General features: G+C 41.6%; 1 protein-coding gene across 1 annotated transcript in view; it reads left to right on the top strand.

The window, feature by feature from the left end:
* The window catches only part of LOC113519465 (calsyntenin-1), a 272,008-nt gene extending 255,397 nt beyond the window's left edge, over positions 1-16,611 (top strand). The window contains 16 exon segments of the mRNA XM_052897052.1: positions 1,043-1,254; positions 2,057-2,203; positions 2,497-2,697; positions 3,084-3,164; positions 3,611-3,793; positions 4,373-4,500; positions 4,731-4,911; positions 5,535-5,869; positions 7,057-7,347; positions 8,043-8,159; positions 9,315-9,416; positions 10,317-10,456; positions 11,952-12,093; positions 12,096-12,179; positions 12,443-12,563; positions 12,826-16,611. Coding sequence (XP_052753012.1) covers positions 1,043-1,254; positions 2,057-2,203; positions 2,497-2,697; positions 3,084-3,164; positions 3,611-3,793; positions 4,373-4,500; positions 4,731-4,911; positions 5,535-5,869; positions 7,057-7,347; positions 8,043-8,159; positions 9,315-9,416; positions 10,317-10,456; positions 11,952-12,093; positions 12,096-12,179; positions 12,443-12,563; positions 12,826-12,893 — 2,533 coding nt within the window. The 3' untranslated portion in view covers positions 12,894-16,611.
* Positions 16,612-26,332: the final 9,721 nt, after the last annotated feature.

A 26,332-nucleotide genomic window follows, 5' to 3' on the forward strand; every position in this document is an offset into this window, starting at 1 on the left:
AGTTTAGTACACAATTATGGAGTATTGTAGTATTTTTTTTTTATTTTATTAAGAGGGAAAACATAAAACTGAAAATTATACTCAGTAACTACTTATTTATATTAGTGTGATCATTGCGTCTGAGCATCTTCCGCTAGAGCTGGCCACCCCTGTCGTAAAAAACAGAAAAACAAAATTGCTGGCAAATGTTGTCAAAATTATATAATACAGCAAGATGTTATATATTACTAAAATTTCTATACCATTTTGAAATGAAGGGTTAGGAATGGTAGTATACTTCTGAGGTGAAGGCAACACAAAGGAGTAATCGAGGCGGGAGAGGTTTGATTGACAATTTGAAGATGCGTAGAACAATCGCTCATGCGAAATGAATTAGCGCAAGGGCGGGTTATTTATAGAAATAAGAGGGGTGTTGCCAAAACAAGATCATTAAATTGAAGCTAGAATTATATAGTTAGCTGTAAAGGGGTTATGTAGGTACTGCTTAATCATAAGTGATTGAGACGAGTTGGTAGTTTGAATAACAAAAGGAATTGGTTAGGGGAAATTAAATTTGTTATAGATATAAAAACAAAAACTGTTTGTCTTCCTTCTTCTTTGTGTTCTGATAATCTGATAATGTCTCTCAAAATCTAACTTAAAATTTTTGATATATTAACTTCTACTTTCTTCGTTGCAAGTTGATGGCAAGATTGCCTTTGATTTGATCGATTGGCATGTATCTCTATTTAATGAGGAAAGAACCATACTCAGCAGTAAGATAGCTTGTGGTAATGATAATGAAAGATCATCGTGATGATGATGGACAGAACCTCATGTAGTAATTGATAGCAGTTCGCCAGGCCCTGTTCAATGTGTACGTTTTGTAATTTAAAACTTTAAATATATTTCAAGTTTGTCGACATCGAATAAGTTCAGTTCAATGCTGCAATCACAAATCAATATTTTTTCAACTATTTAAATACAACGAAAGAATTGTAGGACGCAATCACTGGACACTCCATCAAAAAATGCTTACGGATTTCTAAATGTGCCCCCGCAGTGTGCCCGTCCGCGTCATAGTGACTGACGTGAATGAGTACGCGCCAGTGTTCAACGAGGCCGCGTACGTGAAGGCGGTGGACGAGGGCCGCCTGTACGACGAGATACTGCGCGTCGAGGCCATGGACAGGGACTGCACGCCGCACTACGGAGACGTGTGCAAGTATGAGATACTCACCGACAGGAGCCAGCCGTTCACCATCAACAATGAAGGTTAGTTTGTGTCCTTAATTTATTTACGACTCTGAAAAAAAAGAAAAATAATTAATTTATTACTTTACTAAAAATTTATTTAGTAACATACATAGACCTTATAACAAATTGTAGTCACTAAAAAGGCTTACTCAGCATGTGTCAGGCGACCTTACGGCTCATTGACATCTTACAGAAGACCCGCTGGTCTTCTGTAAGAGCCTATACAGAGAGTGGTGTGCGCAACAATGACATTAAATAACAAACAACAATAAGACAAATATTAGTGGTAGATCAATATATACTATGAAACATATATGAGAAACATGACATATATAAATAATTACATAATAAGTGATGCAGTGAAAAGAAACTATGAATCCGTAATTTGTCTTTGGAGTGTGGTACAAGTAAGTTACCAGACACCAGATTACATAGACACCAGTTGTCTCTGAGGCAGAGTCTGCTTAGTATTGTTTTTGTGTATCTAAGAGATAGGTGGGGGAGAGAGAAACAAAACATTTGTTAAATGACTAATCAGCTAATTCAATCAAAATGTTCGACAAATGTCATACTTGGAAAAGGATTGTATACTTGCTTAATAACAAAGTTTTATATTGATAACTGGCTGTGTGGTCCAGCCATATAGAGTAGACCACCCCTTCCTTTCTCGTGGGTGTTGTAAAAGCCGACTAAGGGAGGGCGAGGGAGGGGCAGCAATATCCCTCTTAAAACATCTCTAAAGCCTGATTGGGATGATATTGATAGCAACATACCCACAACGTACGGTTTACAACTTATGGTTTGGATGTTCTGTTTACAGGAGTTATTCGTAATACGGAACCATTGGACTACGAGAAGTCCCACAGCCACATACTGTCGGTCGTGGCGTACGACTGTGCGATGATGCAGTCCACACCGGTCATGGTCACCATCAAAGTGAATAAGCCCTGCAGACCAGGCTGGAAAGGTTTGTGCATATATTCTATATATAAGCTTTTGTCCTGACTGTCACCAAGGTCTGCTTTTCTAGCAGTGAGGGCACTGGTGTCCCAATTGTGTATATCTCAAAAAGGTGAGAATGAAAAGGCAGGTCAGTTAGCCCATCGTGATAAATACCAGGAATTCAGGACGATGGTTTCTAGGAGGGGATCACGTGAGATCGACCTTATGGGGCATATTGCTAACAAAGGGACTGATAGTCCGCATTACTAACAATTCCTTCCCCCCCCCCCCCTGAAGTGTAAAGTGTTTCGGTTGTAGGGCTAGCGGAGCGCGTGGACTACGCGCCGGGCACGGGCCCGCTGGCGCTGTTCCCGGCGGCGCGGCTGGAGGCCTGCACGTCGGACGAGCGCTGCCCCGGCGTCACGCGCATCCAGGCCGCCGTCACGCTGCAGGCCTCGCACGCCGCCACCGGCTGCGACCGCGACACCTACTCGCTGCACTCGCAGCGCACCATCTGCGGTCAGTGCCTTACCACACCATCCACACTGCCCACGCTTATTGGTTTTCTAGAAAAATCTTTTTTTTTATGTAACTTAGAATGGCAAACAAGCTGACGGCCCACCTGATGGAAAGTGGTAACCGTCGCCAATATACATAAGCAGCACCATGGACATAACAGAGTATACTGTTTCGCCCATGATACTCCCTCATGCGTTGCCATTCCTGAGGACTCAGGTGTATTCTGTTAATTCACTAATCATAAAGCAAACGGCTTTTGTACAAAATCTCCCTCTTAGTCTTGAGATATGCAAGATACATATATGCAAGATCTCTAATGTGGTTTGTAAGTAATCACCGCTCAGTTCCTTTGCACAATACCTGATTATATTCATCGTTTATTTCAGGACTGGACCCGAAGACTGTCGACCTGCTGCCCAGCCCCGGAGCAGGCAACGAATGGACCAAGTCGCTCAAACCTGACTCAGGTAATGTATCAAGAATGTTCGTAGCATTAAGAGATTGTACGTTCGTGTACTCTGGAATATGGTTCGCCGTGTGGTTTCGGTATAGAATAGGCCACACCTTTCTTTTCCGTGGGGGTCGTAAGAGGCGATTAAGCAAGGGCGAAGGATGGACAGCAACGTCCCTCTTCAAACATCTCCAAAACTTAACTATGGCTGCCAATCCACCTGCTAAGTGTAGCAACTACTGGTAAAATCACCCTAAGTTCAGCAGTGAAGAGTTAAAGGCTGATATGATGATGACGATGATGATGATATTCTGGAAATGGGTTAATATTTTAGGTGTGCTGCCGGCCTTTTACTGTTTCCCAACTCACATCTTAGTCACTTGTAATCGAGTTTCAATTCTTTAAACTATTTTAAAGACCTGCCGTCGTAATAGATACTTAATACTTGACACGTGGTTGCAGGTCGCGACGGCGAGCAGCTGTTCGAGTTCGACGGCGAAACGACGGCGGCCGTGGTGCCGGAGTCGCTGCTGCCACACCAGCTGGCCGGCACCTTTGCCATCTCCACGTGGATGCGGCACGCGCCGCCGCCCGACCACGACAAGCATCGCAAGGAGCACATCCTCTGCCTCGCCGATGACCACAGTCAGTAGCCTTACCGTGCTAATATTTTTTTTATACCACGATGGTGGCAAACAAGCATACAGCCCATTTGATGGTATACGGTTACTGTAGCCTATGGATACCACTGAGGTGGCAAACAAGCATACGGCCCACCTGATGATAAGCGGTTACCGTAGCCTATGAACGCCTGCAATATCAGAGGTATTACGCGCCCGTTGCCGACCCGGAAGAAACCTCTTTACTCCCCTTTTGAAGAACCCCATACTGTAGTCTCTTGAGCTCTCTCTCTAAGCTTTCGCGGATGAAAACTAGCGATTTGCCTCGCCTTTGCACTGTTTTTTTTTTTTTAATAAAATATAACCCATATTACTCCATGGAGTAATATATGTAGGACGCATGCGTCCTGTAGGACGATGTTTATTACATACATATAATGTAATAAACATCGTTTGTTTGAAATTGACATGAATTATGGTTTGTTAAGTACTCTGTGATGTTTCCTTTTTTGTTTGTAATATTTGTTTGAAAGCAAAAAGATTACTGCCAAAAGATGAAAATAAAACAAAGATGAAATAAAATACCATCTATGTCTATCGTCAGAAATGAACCGCCACCACTACGCCCTGTTCGTGCGCAATTGCCGCCTGATCCTGCTGCTGCGACGTGACTTCGGAGACGGGGACCTCAATATCTTCCGACCAGCCGAGTGGCGTTGGAAGATACCGGAGGTCAGTTGTGAAGCTAACAGTTTAAAGCTTAACTATAAGAATGTATGCATAATAAATAGGTATTGTTGGTTCATAGAAAACTTAGTATATGTCTTCTAAGACCGTCAGTTACAATTTTATATTCAGTTTTGTAGCCATATTAAAATGTAGCCTAAAATCGTATCCATTCTTACTACATCCCCATAATGGCTAAGTAGTAATATTTATGGCGATTATGTGGTGTGCGCCAGGTGTGCGACGATGAATGGCACCACTACGCGATCAACGTACGCTTCCCGAATGTGGAGCTGGTGGTGGACGGTGAGCCGTACCGCGGCGACGGTGGCGCCGGACCCGAGGTCATCGACGACTGGCCCCTGCACCCCGCGCACGGCGTCAACACCACGCTTGTCGTCGGCGCCTGCTGGCAGGGTGAGTGTACCCACACCCCGCACTACCACTCGGTACCGTCTCCCGGTATCGATACCGACTCTGCGACGATTGTAGGTAGACACTTACTGTAAATGTAAAGATACTCGGCACCAGGGCTGCGGCTACATTATGCCCGTAGTCGATGCCTGCTAGTAGGGTGAGTATACTGGCACTCAAACTTCGGCGTCTACTAGCAGGGTAAGTATACCGGGATCGCGGCAACACCACGCTGGTTGTCGCCACTTGTGAGCAGGGTGAGTGTACCTGCATCCAATACTAGATACCAGATCAGCGCCAACACCAGGCTCGTCATCGGAGCTTCTTGGCAGTTTATTTAATAGCCTTTTATCCTGCCCTAATAGGTATTATAAACTCTTTTAAATAGGAAAAATAATGTTTTTTCATTGTGACGTTCTTCGAAACATTGCAATAAATTCGATTTTTAATTTTGTTCATTTTGATACGACTCGAACAACTGAAATGAGCAATCAAAATTAAGATTCAATTTTAATTTTGTTCATTTTAATCCGGTTCGAAGGACCAAAATGTACAATCAAGACCTTTTTCGATGTCTATTTTGTTGAATACTTTTATAAGAAGGAAGTGGTAATTTTCCACTGCAGGTACTGAAAGCGACATGAAGCACTACCTGCACGGGTGGCTGGCCGGGCTGGGCGTGGCGCACGCGCCGCAGCCGGCGGCCGCGCTGCGCTGCGTGGCGCGCTGCCGCGAGGGCCTGTCGCTGGCGCCGTCGCTGTACCTGCGCGCCGTGTCCGTGGAGGGCGACGGCGTGGCCGACGTCGAGACGCTGCTGCGCCGCGTCGCGTACGCGGACGGCCGGCCCGCGCCCACGCCGGGCCGCAGGAACGTGCACATCGCCACCACCGTCACCTGCGACAACGGCCGCGTGCTGCACGCGCGCCCCGCCGACTCCTACGTCATGGTGCTGCAGCCGCAGGTAACATCTGCTGTCACTTTCTGTGTAATGGCTTTGTTTTAAGAAATCCCTTAAGGAAAGATGACTGGGTACTCTTGAACTGTTGCTGACTAGAAACTTTATATAAAGTACATATTTATTAAAATTATTTCGTTTTTAAATTAATTTAAGTACATCAACTAAGTTAGCTCATTCTTTAACGTGTAATTCTGGGATAGAGTGGACCACTCCTTTTTCGTGGGTGTCATAAGAAACAAATGAGGGAATTTAATGATCGAGGAATGAACAGCAAATTCCTTTTTCTCAAACATGCTTGGAAATGTGAGCATTATTTTGACAATCTTCTTTGAGATAAATCAAAATTTTACTGGCTAGATACATGCGGGCAGCGGCCGGCAAAAGTTGTATGAAAATTCATATCTGTTGTGTTTTGCGGCCAGATAAATTACTATGCAAACTCATATCCGTCCTGTAATTTAAAAATGGAATGACTTTTACTTCGAAACATGACTACCAAGGAGGTAACTAATGAAAGGTTTTATTTAAATTTCGAACTGGCTTGCAAATAGAAAGCTGTTTATTAAAAAAAAACAAAGGAACATTATGGCGCGTGAAAAATTATTATTGTTCGTTATTCATCATTAAAATTAAAAAGTAAAATTGTGTTTTTGATTTCCGCGCATTGTTTGAAAAAAGTACTATACGAGCCTTAGCCACAACTAGGCATTGATGGAATCACGTATATGTGCCTCGGCTACGCCTCGGCCCACATTTGAACGTTCGTTCATCAATACCTTAGTTGCTGGCCGCTGCAGAAATGTACTATTGTGTTTTGCTCTTTTAAGGGCAAAGCAATAAACTGAGCTGTGACCATTTTGTGTTACTATGGCACACGCATGAAGGAATGGTAACAAAGGAGATTGTTAGATTATATATTTTGTTTTTGTATTTTTTTTTATTTGTGTTTTTTTTTATTTGTGTTTTTTTATTTTTATTCTTTTGTCTCTTTTGCTGTGTATTACGTGTATGTTTTTTTTTATTGTAATTTGTGTGCTGTAAGTAATGTAAATAAAATTATCTATCTATCTATCTATCTATTTACACCATCAAAAATCCAACTGCGGTTGCCAATCTGCAAAATCCTCTCAAGGGTGGCCTGTGTTCAGCAACGAGTAGTTAAAGGCTGATGTGATATGATGATGGCGCAGGTGCCAAGCGTGCTGCTGAACGGCACGGCGGACCTGGCGCGCGACTACGCGCACTTCCGCGCGGGGCTGCGCGTGTTCCCCGACGTGGCGGTGGCGGTGTCCGCGGGCGGGCCGGCCGCGCCGCGGCTGGACTCGTGCGTGGTGTCCGTGTACCCGGCGCTCAACCCCGACCACGAGGCGCTGGCGCTGCGGGCGGCCGCCGCGCTGCCGCGCCGCTACGACATCCGCGCCGCCGTCAGCCGCGACGGCGTCATCCTCTCCGGCGCAGACTCCGTGCACAACTACCAGAAGGTACTGTCTGAAACTGTCACCTACCGACACTACCACATCCTAACAATAGGGTTCCTGTAATTAAATATAATTGCCGTGTGTGCCCCGGCATAAAATGGGCCACCCCTTCCTTTCCCGTGGGTGTCGTAGGAAGCGACTAAGAGAAGGCAAGGGATGGGCAGCAGCATCCCTCTTAAAACATCTTTAAAAGCCTAACTGCGGTTGCCAAGTTACTACTGGCAAAACGTCCCTTTATGGGGAAAACATGTCCAGCAGTGGACAGTTAACGGTTAATTGACATAGTAAGGTCACGGATAGAGAATGTATATTTTAAAAGCATGTATAATAAAGAGCCCATCAACGCAAAATAAATATACTCAGTAAAGGTTGAAATTTAGCAAAAAGGTGATAGTTTTTTGTGGGCCCAGTATATACAGTATATCAAAAGATCGAGAATAATGCGAGGATTATTATAAAATAAAATTTTATAAGTAATTTATTGGCACATAAAAGTTTTCAGTTATTTTTGAATTGCGATTATTATTTTACATCAAAAGCCATATAATAATTATTAGTATTATAAAACATACAGTAATAACAACACATTAATAACAACACATTAATAACAAAGTTAGCAATGGCGAACTTATCTCTACTAACGCCATTTATTCTGTACTAACGCCATCTAGATTTAAAACGTGAAACAAATTGGACAGGTGCTCCGTGAAATCGAATACAGCAACAAGAAGCCAGCCTACTACCTGAACCGCGTGTTCAAACTCACCTGCTCGGAGCTCAACGGACGCTTCACCAGTAACGAGTACGTGCAGACGGTACGTGGCGACTGATACACTTTTAATATCTTGGAATAATCTTATTTTATATTTACATATGGGATCATCTAAGCCGTAGACCCATCCGGAACTTTTGTGCTTCCCCCTGCCTTATACCATCATTTCATAGATCCTATGTGTTACTCTAACGATATCCCGCGGTTTAAGATATCTGTAGACCCCTGGCTCTGGATAAGCCGTTCCCACTAAACTCATACGCATACTTGCCAACAAATCGCAGTTGCACATCAAATGTTCCATGGATTCCGATTTCTCCGAGCACAGTCTGCACAGCGTGTCCGAAGATAGACCCATCTTGTATAGTATATGCCTTACTGGCATACGTCCAGTTAGATTTGTTGTTAATGTAATGATATTTTTTTATTAAGCCCACCTGTTGAAAAGTGGTAACCGTCGTCTATTAACATCCAGCAGCATCATAATATCCTTGATAGGTCAAAGGTCGGAGGGTCGAAGGCCAGAATTTGGATTTTAGAAGTATTAAAATAAAAAGGCAAAAATCTAGTCTGAAAATGATGGTCGTCTTCTGAATCAGTCTTTGTCGTAACCCTTTGTTCTTTCAATGTTTTTTAGCTTTTGTCTGTCGAATGTCTTAGCGGCCAGCGAAAGAACTGCTCAAAGTGGTCAAAGCAATACTCACTATACCTTCAACACCACCACCATCTTTAACTACATTGAAAAGCCCTTACTCTCCTTTATCATCATAAATATGATATGGGATGGGAAGTTATGGAGACAAATCCGATGGATCAACCGACCTTCTTCACAAACATACTCTCCACCCAACCATAACCCAAACACTAGGAATAGACTCTAAACCATAAATCTATCCATCCATATTCATTCTTCGTAGCATAAAATGCCCTACTGTAGCCCAATAATTGCGAGCCTATCCTATAAGTGCATCCATTTCATCTCTGGAAACTCTCCCCATGGAAAGTCCATGTTGCTCCTAGTCCGTTATTTATTATTCTTAAAAGACTTTGGTGTTATGACTCTGTCTCTTGTAATTTCCCTGCTATATCCCATCTTTTAAATCGAAACACGAACATGTGAGCACAGCTGTTAAGGTAGCAGCACTAGTGTTGATGACGGTGTTTTGTATGTGAGAAGTGATATACTGTGTGTCCTCAGCTGACGGTGGTGCACCCGCACATGTCCGGCGGCGAACTCGCCCGCGAGCTGAACCCCAGCGGCATGGCCGACAAGATGGACGCGGTTGCCAGGGACAAACAGGTAAACAAAATTTAAGGAAAGAAAACATATTGCATTCAAATCCAACAAATTACAAGCACTTTTAAATCGTAATTTTTTATGATGCAGGGTTCGAAAAGTAGTTATCTGTTAAAAAGAGCCCGCAAGAAACTCGAACAGTTACTTTTTTAAATTTCTGTTAACATTATGTGTATTTATTTAAATGTACTATGTCTAAAATTACATAGTCGTTAAAAGCCCGTGCATGATCTACTAACACCATGCACATTTGTCATTCAAGTAATCGTTTAGAGTGTAATATGCTTTGTTCAATAAGTGTTTTTAATAACAGTTTTAAACTTATTGAAAGGCAGATTCAAAATATCCTTCGGTATCTTATTTTAATATTTAATGCCCGTTCCTATAAAAGTCCTATTAACTTTTTCTAAACGGTATTTACATAAAAAATCAACGAAGTACCATCTGCAAACTATACTATGCCACTATGCAGAATAGCATAGCAAAAACGAGATCATTAAACTAAAAAATAAAAATGGTCCTAAAATAGATCCTTGAGGTACACCCACTCGCACGAGCGACCCGTTAGATGTAATACTATTTATTTCAGCTTTTTAAATTTTCTTTTATAAATATGAATTGATTAAAGTTAAAACCATTGTCTTTGACACCATAAAAAGCTAGTTTTTCAGCAATGTTCATGTTCTACACAATCAAAAGCCTTAAATAGGTCACAGAAAACGCCAGTCGCATCCGTTTTATTTTACTAGGTAGTTATATTGGCTTTATACGTCATAGTCAAAGATAAAAATAAAACACGACGTGCCTCGAAAAGAACGCGGGTACATAGCTTAGCGTAGTATGTAGTAGCTGCGTAAAGCTTTTTTATTGTCTAACGTGTGTGACTTTGTATCCGTGATGCAGGAGGAGCGGCCGCCGGTGGCCGTGGAGGAAGCGGCGGAAGGTGCTCACGGCGAATTGGCGCCGCGCGTGTTCAATGCGCACGCGCAGCGCTCGCAGCACGCGGCCGACGTGCCGCAGCCGCGCGTGCTGGACCTGCGCCCGCACCCGCACTCGCACGCGCACTCGCCGCCCTCCAGTCAGTATACACGCACACCACACGCACACCACACGCACACCACACGCACACCACACGCACACTACACGCGCAGCGCTCGCAGCACGCGGCCGACGTGCCGCAGCCGCGCGTGCTGGACCTGCGCACTCGCACGCGCACTCGCCGCCCTCCAGTCAGTATACACGCACACCACACGCACACCACACGCACACCACACGCACACTACACGCGCCCGCACCCGCACTCGCACGCGCACTCGCCGCCCTCCAGTCAGTATACACGCACACCACACGCACACCACACGCACACCACACGCACACTACACGCGCAGCGCTCGCAGCACGCGGCCGACGTGCCGCAGCCGCGCGTGCTGGACCTGCGCCCGCACCCGCACTCGCACGCGCACTCGCCGCCCTCCAGTCAGAATACTCGCACACCACACGCACACCACACGCACACCACACGCACACTACACGCGCAGCGCTCGCAGCACGCGGCCGACGTGCCGCAGCCGCGCGTGCTGGACCTGCGCCCGCACCCGCACTCGCACGCGCACTCGCCGCCCTCCAGTCAGTATACACGCACACCACACCCACACCCCACGCACACTACACGCGCAGCGCTCGCAGCACGCGGCCGACGTGCCGCAGCCGCGCGTGCTGGACCTGCGCCCGCACCCGCACTCGCACGCGCACTCGCCGCCCTCCAGTCAGTATACACGCACACCACACGCACACCACACGCACACTACACGCGCAGCGCTCGCAGCACGCGGCCGACGTGCCGCAGCCGCGCGTGCTGGACCTGCGCCCGCACCCGCACTCGCACGCGCACTCGCCGCCCTCCAGTCAGTATACACGCACACCACACGCACACCACACGCACACCACACGCACACCACACGCACACTACACGCGCAGCGCTCGCAGCACGCGGCCGACGTGCCGCAGCCGCGCGTGCTGGACCTGCGCCCGCACCCGCACTCGCACGCGCACTCGCCGCCCTCCAGTCAGTATACACGCACACCACACGCACACCACACGCACACTACACGCGCAGCGCTCGCAGCACGCGGCCGACGTGCCGCAGCCGCGCGTGCTGGACCTGCGCCCGCACCCGCACTCGCACGCGCACTCGCCGCCCTCCAGTCAGTATACACGCACACCACACGCACACCACACGCACACTACACGCGCAGCGCTCGCAGCACGTGGCCGACGTGCCATATACATGTGTTACAAACTTGCAATTGATATTTGATCTATTACTGTTACGAAATAAAAATCAACTTGAGACTTGATTTCGCAGTAAATTTACTGTACATTAATGATAAATATTGTAAAAACTTTTAGCCTTTCAAGGGTCGACAACGCTCGACTAATGTTTCTAGAAATTTTTGTGGATCTTAACAATCACTAAAAATTACCGGATCGACTGAACGCTCGTCTGTCTCGTAACCTAAAAATGGATGGTATTAAAAGTGAACACATGTGGACAGACCACGTGGCGCTGGTGATCGGCGTGGTGTCGTGCGGCGCGGTGGTGGCGCTGGTGGCGGCGGGCGCGGCGCGCGCGCGCGGCCGGCGTGCCCGCCCCCGCGCCCCCCGCGCCCCGCCCGCCCCGCCCGGCCGCTGCGCGCGCCGCCCGCCGACGCCGAGATGGCCTGGGACGACTCCGCGCTCACCATCACCGTCAACCCCATGGACGAGGTGCGTCCGTCCATCTTTAAACTCGACAGCTTCCTCCTCGCGTCCGCCCCGAAGGACCAGGGCGATGTGTGATTCCCTCTCGTACATTAAATCACTAAAATGTGCATCGCTGAATTGTTGCTTTAGAATTGCCGAGTTTCAACTTCATTAATCCGGCTCGAAGGACCAAATCACAAATATAATATATGTGCATTGTCTATATGATTTATGTAATTAATATTGCTTTCTCTGATTTTGGTGTATATGTACGTGCATGTCCGCAGTCCGGAGGCGGCGAGGGCGGCGCGGCGCGGGCGGCGGCCGCGGCGGCCGACAGCTCCGACGCGGACTCCTGTTCCGACTCCGACTCCGACCACCACGACTCCTCCGACGACGAGGACGACGGTGAGCCACTCTTTCTCCTCTCACTTTTTACCCAGCTGTAAGAGAAATAGGGAAATTTTGGAGTACACTGAATGATTTTTATATGCCTTTTTTCCAAAAAAATAAACTCTGACCTACTTTGAAATAAGGGTTTAATAAAAGAATATCACCCTACAAGTTGCAAAAAAATCATCAAAATTAATATTAAAATAATAGACATATACGGTATACATATTTAGTACTTCCACGGATAGGTACTTAAAGCATGTTGTTTCCATTACAGTGATACCAGGCAAGCAGCACAAGTACAGAAACATCAGTCAACTGGAGTGGGATAACAGCACGATGTAATGCGCACGCGCACCCGCGGACTGTACTTAACTCCACCTCCACTATCGCCCTACATCACTCGCCCCACAACACCACACCCAGCGGAAACATTCCGTTGACACGCTACAATGGTACTCCGAAACCTATGTACACGACGAACCTTTATGTCCGCGTTACAAAATAACCCTATAAACGTGTAAGCACGTGTTTATAATAGTCTTTAATGGCATTCAAAAACCTGCGTAGATGGCGGAGTATAATATTCCCTCGTATAAGGGTTTTATTACGAATGGCAAGCGTAACACCATAGTCCTAAAAAATGGCAATGTATGAAAGATACCATGAGAATTCCAGAGTATTCTATTATGTTCCCAGTCCTGTTCTCGTCTATAGATGATGCAGTCACGTTTATCACTTTCCATCAGATGGGCTTTTAGTTTGTCCTTTTAAATATCATAAAAAAAATGGACTAATATTAATGTCGTGGATTTTGTCAGATTAAAAACCTAGGAAGTCGGTGCAAAAATAAAGTGAAATTTTATCCGTCATCTACGCAGTAACTTGTATAGTTAAACACAGTGAAAACACAAAGTTAGTGATAGAATTAAAGAAATAAACATGTGAAATTGTGAATCTTTAAAACTAAATCAATATACAGCAGGTAGCCATTCTATTACAGGATTTATTCTCGCCTTTTCCGGCTCGAAGGACCATTGTTACAATTGTCTTTTTACAATTGATCCCAGGATTTTTAAATAACACTTAAATTATATATTATTATATACATGTCGTTACCCGTTCGTAAAATCATCAAAATGACGATCCGTCATTAGATGTTTAATATTGCATTTACAGATAAAAATTTAACTATACTTCGTATATTTCAGATGACGGATAAACTTATGACAGTTTTTACTACAAAAGAACTGACAAATGAGACATTTGACATCGGAGTCAATGTAATAATAATTTATAATTTCTAACAATCAAATGTTCAGTCAAATGTATTAAAGCTTCGTAAGAGATGTTATTGCCATCTGTGACTCACAGTACTATACATACGGAGTATATAGGTTGTATCCTTTTTCCATTCTATACCCTAACCATAAGATGCGTGTTCAAATAAACCTGTACTGCGATTTTCAGTCGTATTACTATAGGTATAAAGTATACATTGCAGCGTGTCAGTCGATATTCGTAATAAGGAATTGATTTATACCGCTGCGCGGCACGACCGCCGCCGTCGTGAGGCGACGCTTGCACACGAAGCTCCTCCCCGGGCACGCTCCGTACGGTACGTGGTAACCGAGTGTGGAACAACGTTATCCGGCTCGAAGGACTATTTTCAGTGATACAATGTCATAGAAAATGTTTTTGTTAATGTACAAATTGTTGCAAGTGTTTTGGACAAACATTCGTAAAAGAATTGATGATCTTAGTCAATAAACAAATTGAAACAAGATTTTAGTAAAATAATTACTTTGTGTGACGTCATCAGAGTTGTAAATAATGGCAGTTGTTAATTATAGCCTGGAAGTAATGGGCTTAAAATTAAATTCTTTAGAAAAAAAAGAATAAACACTTAGAAAATTAAACTCTGACCTGCTCATTTTGATTTTAGAGTTGTACTTGAGCGACGTACCTGTCTTATCACGAGTTAATGGAAATCATATGCAATTTGAACGTTTTACTGACGATGTGACAATTTGTAATAAAGAATGAAAACCCATACGATTCTTAATCGATAATGTATTTTATCGTAATGAAATAACGTTCAAAATTGAATAGCAACAAGTAAGAGACTGTTTTTAAGTTTACTAATAATTGATTAAGATATATGTAGCCTTACAAATAATATAAATTCCATATAAAATGTAGCTGCACACACACACACACACACGGTCGGAGCGTGCACGGGACACATTTTATTTCTAGATTTATTGTAAGGTCTCAAAATTGATCATATCAAAAACTTTATACGTAAACGAATATTGTTTGTCCTCGCTTGCTTTCGTAGAACGATATCGTTGTTCTAATAGGGATCGCTCTTGACTTTTCTATTCGTTTGTAATATTACTGTATGTACTAGCTCTTGTTGTAATTTCGTATGGACTCGGTTAATATAAGGTAGTGTAAGCGTCAAATACTATAATATTGTATATTGAACACTAAGTGACATATGCTTCAATGATACTCCACTTGCTAAGCACAAATTTTTCCTAAAACAATCGCCACCACGTGGCGCCACCTGCGTATATTAAGTTCTATGATCTGTGGCCCGTTTGGCGCCATTTTGACGTACAGTTTTGAGTTCAGTACAAATAGAGCATTTGACCGCATTTATTTGATCCGGTACAGTGTACCATTTCAATTAGTAACGTTTTGTCTCACGACAAGATGTGTCCAACTTCTACCCTTACGAGCTTCTCATACAAAATCGGCTTAAATGTATATTAGGCACAGAGTTATTTGAAAAAAAAAATATAGATGTACGATAATTATACACATTATACAGATGGTATCGTTTAGAATCAGCTACTATAAACTATATTATATTATATATATATATATTTTGAATGCGTTAAGGAATTTTTACTAACAATTAGGTTAAGGCAAAGCCGCGAGCACAGTCGGCCGTAGGCGTAACTAGTTAGGTTTTATTTCATCTGTCGGCCGTTCAGCTAGCAGGCGGCGGTGTGCCGTCTCGCTCGCACCGCGGCGCACACGCATATCGCCGTCTCCGTCGGGAGGTTGCATATCATGGATCGTTTGCCATATTAGTATAGAGTATGTGTAAGTGACTGTGACCACTGACTGTACAATCATTAAGCAATCGTTGTGAACATAATCATTGATGTATTCCGTCTCTAGTTGACGTGTCGTGTGTTGTTCGTTTCCGTCACTTTCACTGTCAGCGCCCTCTGTCGGACCGCCAGTGTCGTTGCACAAATGTTCGTAATCTATGCTCGTCGGCGGTCGCTCTGACAGCTGTCAAACTGACAGGAGAGGCGAAGGTGTCGTGCTGTACAGCCTCGACTCTGTCAGTGTGGCCGTTGTCGAAGAGTCCACGAATGAAGGTGAGTTTATGTGTTTAGGAAGTTACTAAGAAGTTAATCGAACGTTTCTTTGCTGTTATAATATAATTGTGAACAAGGCAGTGCCACTGCAATCCAACGAATGTAATTCTTCGCCGGATTCCTGAACACAAACTCGCTGTTATTAAGTTTTTCTATTATGTAACATATTATAATTATTTTACCTGTTGAGCACTGTGTGTATTGCGACGGACGGAGAATGAGCTCGGCCCATTTACGTGTATCACCATTCGTTCATTCCATCACGAATGAAGCGAGCTGTCAAAGGATTTTATTCTCTACCCATGTGGCATAAAGGCTTATTTTTAGTCGTCGCGCGTGCACGCTCTTTACCCGTCGCAATATATATTTCACTCGACTACCGTCCAATTCCATTTACCTGCTTTTTATATTTTACAATGTGACTATTCCTCATTTTATGACCGGACGTGGCTCAAAACGCGCACAAATGCGTTTGGCATTTGATTGTAAACCGTCGTACGCCGAGTATTATGTGAGGTAGCTATTTTTTTTTTCTGTATTACATTTTATCGTTTTTACATTTATTTTGTATTGTCGCGGTATTATTACAGTATACTTATAGAACTTCTTTGATGTATGAATTATTATATTTTAGCTAAAAATAAAGTTGGTTTAAAATACGACGTGTTGTTTTATTTGGATCGTTTATTAAATTCACTAGGTACTGCTACTACTGTTTTTGTGAGATTGACGTTAAAAGTAATGTTTTTATGACAAAAAAGGCTGATTAACCATTTGATGAAAAAAACAGCTCTATGGACATCACAGGATATACAGTGACGTCCATGAGAAATCTCCTGCATTGCCATTCCTAAATACTGTTGTCTCTGTACCCTATAAATTAATTGTGATAACCCATCCTTCAGACCTAAACACAGCTGGCGTGTACTATCGCGGTTCCTTTTCCTCTCCCCAAAAATACTCGTGTAATACGTGCATTAAATTTTACCACAGACTCAAAAGGTACAGTAGACCTAATAATAAGGAATTACATAGATGAAATGATAAAAGCTGTAAATCATATGGTTGCCTCCTTTCTTCTTACGCAAATATAATTAGTAAAAAAGGACGAAAGATATACCATCAGTTGCTATTTTTCTCAATTCATAGCAGGCTAGTGTATAGATAATGTTTGATATGTCAATTATTTGTCAATAACAAATTTGACATTACTAGATCATATATTCGACACAGTTTATGTAGAAAGTATGCGAGCGGGTTGTATCTGAATTTGGTAGGGTTATACGGCCGTATATTTTCTTTACACTAGCCTGCTATAAATTGCCAATTTTATCACTCCTTCTATGTAATACCTTGTTCTTAGCAGTAGACTCGTACATCAGTGAGTTTGACAGATGACACATAAAAGAAATTGTCTATGGGATGACGAAGCTTTATTTTCATGTTTGTCCATGCCCCGACGGCTGCTTACGGAGTACATACGAGGTTTGTCCGGAAAGTACGTATAAAAGTTTATTAAAAATTTTATTTTACAATTATTCAGGTAAATCAATTTTATCCCCTTCAAAGTACTCCCCCTGTGACATAATGCACTTGTGCCAACGCCGTTTCCACTGTGAGAAGGCTCCTTGAAAGTCCTCTGGTTGTAGGTTTCTCAGCAGCCCCGTCGTAGCTTTTTTTATCTCATTTATGCCTCATTTATCCCCAAATGCCGCCCCCGAAGTACCAATTTGGTTTTTGGGAACAAGAAGAAGTCACACGGGGCCAAATCCGGCGAATAGGGGGGGTGTTCGGTCACCGTAATGGAATTTTTACTCACGGACAACAAGAGAGGTGTGGGCAGGGGCATTGTCGTGGTGAAGAATCCAACGCCCCTCTCGCGCCAATTCTGGACGAACTCGTGCCACACGAGCTTTGAGGCGTCTGAGCACATCGACGTAGAATTTTCCATCAACTGTCTGGCCTGGAGGGACGAATTCTTGATGGACAATCCCCCGAACATCGAAAAAAACAATCAACATTGTCTTGACATTTGAGCGGGATTTTCTTGATTTTTTTGTTCGTGGTTCCCCGGATGTCTTATCGAATTAGATCGGCAAAAATTTCACGGCCATTCTTGCCGAGTTTCGAGAGAAACTTGATTACGACGCTGCTCTTCAACGGAAGCGGGCTCCATGCCGACGGGGTTTCGTTAAGAGGTAACTTCACAGATGGCGTGACAAGCCAGTTCGCACCGCACGGCGGTCAGACCAGAACTGAAGCATTGTTAGGGACATAAGGAAGGGGTCCTGCGCTTACCTGGCCTCCCCACTCCTCTTTCTCGCATTCCAGAACACTTTTATACGAACTTTCCGGACAGACCTCGTAGAAGACAAGCCACAATTAATAACTGCAACTTCGTTCCCGGGATTTTATTTTGATGAGTGAAAATGGTATGGTAACCCCGCCTGCGCTAACGGGATACGCTGGCGGAGCACCAGTGAAGGGCGATAGATGAGAATGAAAACAGGCCAGTTAGCCTATCATGATAAATTCATCAGGAATTAACCATGATACTTTCCAGGGGGAACCGCGAGGAGATCGACCTGGTTGGGTATATTGCTAGCAATGGGATTCTCAGTCTCCATCACTAACAATCCCTCATTGAACCCTCCATTATAATCCATGTAAGCTAAAAGGAGTTTAATTAAACTACACGTAGTGTCAGTAACATCATAGTCTAAGGGAAGAAAAGATTGTTAGCAATTGGGATTAATAGCCTCATTGCTAGCAAATTACCCTATCAGATCGACGCGGTTCCCTCTAGAAACCATGGTGATTGATTTATAGTCGAATTCATCACGATGGGCTAACTGGCCTGCTTCATCCTCACCTATCATCCTTCACTGGTGCCACGCCGGTGTATACCGATAGCGTCGGCGGGGTTACCATTCCATATCATCCATTAAAAAAATCCATGTAAATAATTTTAAATAGTCTTTTTTTAATGGATGATAATGAAATTGTATTTTAAGTATGACAATTGGAACTTAACGTATTTAAAATATGTGTTAACAACGTTTAAGTTTAAACTAATGAAATGGCAACCCCGTCTGCACTAACGGTATAGGGTAAGGAAAGGTATATTGGTGATAAAAATGAAAAAAACTAATTTTATAAGAATTTTGCAACTAAGCAAAAAGTCACTTTTGTTTTACTACATCATCTATTATTTGAAGTAAATATTAAGAATAGTTTTAGTAACAAAAATCTAATAACTTTAAGAATAAATCTCAATTTAGTACACAAGAAGCCGAAGGTAAGTTGGCGATACAGTTCGGTAGATTGGTGATACTGGGTAGGAAATTTGGTGATAGTATGAAAATCTCTTATAATCAGATATTTTGAACTTAAAATATAAAGTATTTGGTACTTTAATAAATATTATTCCATGCAACTATCACACCTATAATACAGCTGTTCTTCGGGATCAGTATCTTCGATGGATGCCCAGATCTCGTAGTATGGCATGAGGCAGTACGAACACTGGATCCATTTGGCTCCATTTCTTTTTTTTTACATCAGCTAAGTACAAGACCTCACATAATCCACACTCCCAATCATTTTCTATTTCTTGAATTTTACTTTTTTTTGCTTTTTGAGCAGATTTGCCCGACGTTGAGGGCTGAGACTGAACGTTTTCTTGCATCGAATCTTTATTTGCATTAGCAATTGTTGGTGTTAAACATTTCGCGCTAGAATCTCTTTTTCTTGACTTTTCTAGGCGTTTTGAAGCTTTGGGTGTTTTTAAAATTAGATCTACTTTAGGTTTAGTATTTAAAGAAAAACTTTCAGATGCTGCAAGAGCTATGTTAGTTAAAGCTAAAGGTCGTAATGCTTCCTTTGAAATAGCATTTCTGTTTAAAGGACATATCCCCGTTTTTTTTTAAAAGTACTTTCAATATTCCTTTTAGTGATCTCCTCTTGATTCTCTAGGTATCGCTTTAAGGTGCTCCATGGGACGTCTGCTTCTTTGGAAACTTTATATATGGTTTTACCTTCATTTCTTACTAAACTAATGGCTTTTTGAAGTTGCTGCTGATTATATTTTCTATATTTACTCTCTTTTTCCATTGCCAATCTAGAGATATAACAAAAATAGGTTATTTAGTGATATTAAAAAATTATGTATAGGTAATTTGGTGATAAAAAAAAATATACTCAAACTCAAAATAAAACACATTCACAAAAAAAAATCTTTCGAACTCTATAAATAGTTTATTTTTAATATATACATCTCAAGTTAACCTCTCAAAAATGTATTTTGGCAAAAACACTGGCCACAACTTGATAAAAACTCACCTTAACTGTGTCACGACTTCACTACAGTTTTTTTCAATAATCATTAGTTTATTTAGAGATTTTAGTAAGTTTTTACACTGATTCACTAATTTATTTCAGTTAATTTTAACGAAATACATAACGTAGCGCAAACTCAGTAAATAATGGCGCCACTGATGCACAATCAACATAAAAGTTTGTTTACTAAACGCAGGAATCGTGTATCGAAGCGGTTAATATATATATATCTTTCTCACTCTCGTAACAACTTGCTAGCGCTGCCTCTTGAATGTGCTTGTACAGGTACACGAGTGGTATTCTTTCTAAAAACTATCACCAAATTACTTATATCACCAATATACCTTTCCTTACCCTACCTATACTGGCGAAGCACTAGTGAGGAATGAAGGCAGCTCTTTTTTATGAATGATAATATAATTGCAACCCCGCCTACGCTATCGGTATACACTGGCGGGGCACCAGTGAGGGATGACAGGTGAAAATGAAAAAGCAGGTCGGTTAGTCCATCAATAAATACACCTGGGATTCAGCACGATAGCTTCCAAGGGGGCCAAGTGGAGATCGATCAGACAAGGTGTATTGCTAGCAATGGGACTTGTAAACAGCATTACTAAAAGTCCCCCCCCCCCCTCCACCCATAAAGGCAGGTCAGTTAGCCCATTGTGACGAATAAGCCTGGGATGCTGAATCCCAGGCTTATTCGTCGCAATGAGATCATGATGGTTTCCAGGGGGACTACGAGAAGGTTGATCAGACAGGGTATGTTGCTAGCAATAGGGCTGGTAGTTCACGTTATTTACGTACTTAAAATTGTTATCTATGTTATATTGTTATATGGTGAGGGCAACAAAAGAGAATAGAAATAATTAAACATGCTTGGAAATGTGAGCATTATTTTGACAATCTTCTTAGAGATAAATCAAAATTGCCGTACTGGCCAAGATACATGCGGGCAGCGGCCGGCAAAAGTTGTATGAAAATCCATATCTGTCGTGTTTTGCGGCCAGATAAATTACTATGTAAACTCATATCTGTCCTGTAATTTAAAAATGGAATGACCTTTTACTTCGAAACATGGCTACCAATGTACAAATTAGTTACCTCCTTGATTTAAATTTCGAACTAGCTTGCAAATAGAAAGCTGTTTATTGAAAAAAAAAAACAAAGCAATATTATGGCGCGTGAAAAATTATTATTGTTCGTTATTCATCATTGAACTTAAAAAGTAAAATTATGTTTTTGATTTCCGCGCATTGTTTAAGAAAAATACTATACAAGCCTTGGCCACAACTAGTTGGCCACACGTTCGTCCATCAATGCCTCAGTTGCTGGCCGCTGCAGTAATGTACTATTATTTAAATAAACTTGTTTACAAGCTCTTTTAAATCGTCAATTTTTCATGATTGCACTGCTATGTTTAGGATATTGTTATCTGTCGAGAAGAACCCGCGAGGAACGCAATAGTTACTCTTTTTAAATCCATTAAAAAATACCTTCAAACTGAAACACAGCCATGTAAACAACTGTTTCACGGTAGAAACAAGAATGGGAAAGAGGTGTCCTAGCAAACGACTTTTGTACAAAGTCTCCCTTTGGTTCTATATACGTTGGCAACACTGTAACATTAGCAATTGCTGTCACAGTACAATACCAACATGTCGACATGTTATATTATAATAAAATAAATGGTTTTCTCTTTATACCGGACTTATTTAATAAACTGTTCCCTATCACATATATCAAAGATCAAACAGAAACTATACAAAAACAGCCAGGTGTTAACACTAGTTTAAAAAAAGGTTTAACAAGATCTAGTTTAAAAACTTAAAGTAATTCATATGAAATTATTAGATTATATCAGAATAACCATAATATGTCATAAGTGTGACTGGTGATGTGGCATTTTTTTTGATAGGTAAAAATAGTATGGTAACCCCGCCTGCGCTAACGGAATACGCTGGCGGAGCACCAGTGAAGGGTGATAGATGAGAATGAAAACAGGCCAGTTAGCCTATCATGATAAATTCATCTGGAATTAACCATGATAATTTCCAGAGGGAACCGCGAGGAGGTCGACCTGGTTGGGTATATTACTAGCAATTGGATTCTCAGTCTCCATTACTAACAATCCCTTTCCCCCCTCTATGTGGCATTAAAAATAAATGTCAGCCTGTTGCAAACTAGCTACCGTGTCTTATTACAAATTGCATTAATACTCATCAAAATAGGTCACCAAAATCTACTAGCTGTAGTTATGTAGATACTTATTCTCCTATTGCTAGCTAATATTACTCTATCGGTCGATCTCTACGCAGTTCCCCTTAAAACCGTCATGGTCTTTAAGAAATTAAAGGTAACAGGAAATGTAATTCTATTCCTATTCTTTCACTATCCAAGCTATCCGCCTCTGGAACTCCTTACCTCTTTCTATTAGATCAGCGCAATCTCTTGCCTCGTTCAAGAGGCAGGTAAAATCTAATTACCTATCTCTCTAATTTGCTTTGACGTTTACTACGTGTGGTTTACCTTGATCTATTTAGTATATTAATGTATTTATATTTATGTATTATTATTTATATTATATATTTATGTTTATGTATTGTAATCTTATTTTTATATTAACGATATTTAGAATGTTATGCATTTTATTTGGTAACTTCTTTTGTATTTACTGCGTCTGACTAGCGCCATCTATCTTTCTCTCTGTACTTATCCATTATTCATGCCAGGTTATCTGTAAGAGATTGCTTTTAGCGATAAGGCCGCCTTTCGTATATGCACATTCTGTATAAATACTCCTTGTATGCATCTCTACTGTGCAATAAAGAGTTTATTATTATTAAAGAAGAGCACTATTATCGTTAGACAAAGATGTCTTCTTAACAGTGGTTAATTCTTTTTAAATTCACCATGATATGTCCACTTACCTGTATTCGTCCTGATTCCTGTCAGTGTACAACATTTTTTTTTATATAGATGATATCTAATAGAACGGTAGCCCCGGTAACGGTATACACTGGCAGGGGGAAAGGAATTGTTAGTAATGGAGACTGAGAATCCCTGATGAATTCAATCATGATAACTATCATGGTTAATTCCTGATAACTGGCTAACTGGCCTGTTTTCATTACATTCTCATCAATATATATATATATATATATATATATATATATATATATATATATATATATATATATATATATATATATATATATATATATATATATTATACAACTTAGAATGGCCCACCTGATGGAAAGTGGTAACCGTTGCCTATACACATGAGCAGTACCATGGACATAACAGAGTAGGGAGACTGGGGCTGGTTGTGACAGGGGTAAGTAGTTACAGTGGCAACAGCGGCGAAACAAAGAAAGCTATAGTGACGATAGAAAGAGATAAATAACGCCACTATTACACCGCTCACACAGCACGATAGCTAGCAACGCCAGAGTTTTCGTGAAAAGAGCATGGGTGTGTCAGTAATAAAACAGCCAGTTTGTAAAATTTTCTATTTTTAGTAAAATTGGTCTACAATCTATTTTCCAAATAATCAGAGAGATGTCTGGTGTTATTTTTGAGCTTTAATGATTCTTTTTTGCAATAAAATTACGTTTGTAAAGTTTTATTCATTTGTGTTTTTATTGCTTAACCTCAAAAGGTCAATTTTGACGTTGGGGCTAAAAGTGACATTTGCTCGGGGCAGGTTGTGAAATGTCACTACATACCTCGTGGTTTTTCTTTCTAACTGATATAATTTGTACCATATAATTTATTGTTATTGACAGACTGTTTTGTTACTGACAGACCTATAGATAAGACGACTAACTCAGACATCGAAAATTGCCCTGCTCCAACACAGAACATAGAGACTGAAACTCCAACTTCATCTTTTTACCATATCCTCTTAAAATACCATAATAGAAGGCAATAAGTCTATTTCTACTAATCCAATTGTTGGATGTTTTAAGGATATTAAAAATATATTCTCTCCTGCAAATATTTGGCATTATCCGAAAGCAGCTGCCAGAAAAACTTAGACAACAACTCGCAAATCCGCTATCTTAACTGATACATCAGAAAAAAAATCTTTAGCCCTGGAACAAGAAAAGATTAAATCCAAAAAGGAAAAGTTAATTAAAGGATTAGAATCAAAATCAAGTTAGAAATTATAGATAAACAAAATATCAAAAAGATACCTAAGAGAAGCAACTAAGCAAACAAGAAAGTTAATAGTAAGAAAGAAGGTTTTACATGAAACTGATGAAGAAAGCTTAGAAAAGGAATATTTTGTCTGATATGTTGTGACCCATTTGATCCCGAGAAAGCTGGTAAAGAAAATTGGTCACATGTAAAATGTACTCATGGAAATATTATACACTATTGTTTGAATTGAGAAAGTGACTATTCAGACTATAGTGACTGAACTGTTTCTTTTCCTTGTAGGATTTATTGATTTTCTTTTTAATTCTGGCTTACTTTCTGTTTATTTTTAGTTTTATTTTTGAGATAATGTAACTTTTATTGATTCTTTTTTAAGTTGTTGTTTGATAAAGAAGTGTTTTTTTCTTATAGGTGAGAAATAATCTACGTTTTGGTTTTCTAAATATAAAACTAAATAGTATACATTTTAATTTTGTTTATTTCTATGTTTTGTCTTAATAAAATAAAAGACTGTTTTGTAAACATATTAATATGTTGATTAAATAAAGAAACACAATTATCTGTGACGATTGTTTCTATAATAATAAAAAGTCTTAGATTATGATTGTTTTCGTTTGTAACATTTTGCCCCATGTAGTGTAACAACCAGCCCCTGATACGGGGTTGAAAGTGACAAGTCTCCTTTTTTAGAATTCTTTCATTTATGCCCAACCTAATCATTTGGTACATAAGAAATATTTTAAATTTAAATGCTGAATAGTTACTTAATCAAACAAATCTATACTGATGTAAAACAAACAAACGAATAAAAAAATATGACACTTTAAAATTAAAATGTCACATCCATCCCCGGTCTCCCCTATACTGTTTCGCCCATGATACCCCCCATGCGTTGCTATTCCTGAGGACTCAGGTGTTATTTCTTTGTAGCCAGTAAATTCACGCCATATCCCACCCTTCAAACCGAAACACAGCCATGCAAACAACTGCTTCACGGTAGAAACACAAATGGGACAGAGGTACCCAAACAATCGACTTTTGTACAGTCTCCCTCTGGTAAAGCAGAAAATAACCACACATACGAGTAGTTTAGCAGATATTTTTCTATATAACTATGGTGGCAAACAAGTATATGGTCCGTCTGATGGCAAACGGAATTACCGTAGCCTATGGACGCCTAACACCAGGGGTGTCTGGCTACGGAGTTGAAAACAATAGACCTTGCTAAGTAACTGTAGTAAGTAATACAGTTAAGCAGTTTTGTTTGCATGGCTGTGTTTTGATTGGGTTTGAAGGGTGGAATATAGCGTGAATTTACTGGGTACAGAGGAATAACACCTGAATCCTCAGGAATGGCAACGCATGGGGGGTATCATGGGCGAAACAGTATATTCTGTTATGTCCACGGTACTGCTCATCTCTATAGGCGACGGTTACCACTTTCCATCAGGTGGGTCGTCAGCTTGTTTGCCATTCTAAGTTGTATAAAAAAAATAAATAAAAAAGATCACAAATGTCTCTGTACACCGCGTTACTCTGTGCGAGACTGCGCAAACCTCATAAAATCTTCGACAAACATACTGCATAATGCACCGCACAAGACCCGCCTAATGATCGTGAACGGGACGGATATCGAATGAAGACGCACGAGCGAGCGAAACGCGCTACACGCCGGCACAAATGCGCAACACCGCCGAGCGGGACGGCAAGATTTTAAATGTGTAATCGCGAGAGGGAGGGGCGACGGCTGCCTGCTGTTGGTCCAAATGGTGAATTATTGAAGCCGGCGACCGCCCTTTGGGCTGCGAGTGGCGACAGGGGCGGCGGGTGGCCCGCGGGCCGCGGGGCGACGGGGCCACTTCGCGCGCTATCCAACGT

Source organism: Galleria mellonella, unplaced genomic scaffold (genome assembly GCF_026898425.1).
Source record: "Galleria mellonella isolate WM207_F2 unplaced genomic scaffold, CSIRO_AGI_GalMel_v1 utg352, whole genome shotgun sequence".
Classification (NCBI taxonomy): domain Eukaryota; kingdom Metazoa; phylum Arthropoda; class Insecta; order Lepidoptera; family Pyralidae; genus Galleria; species Galleria mellonella.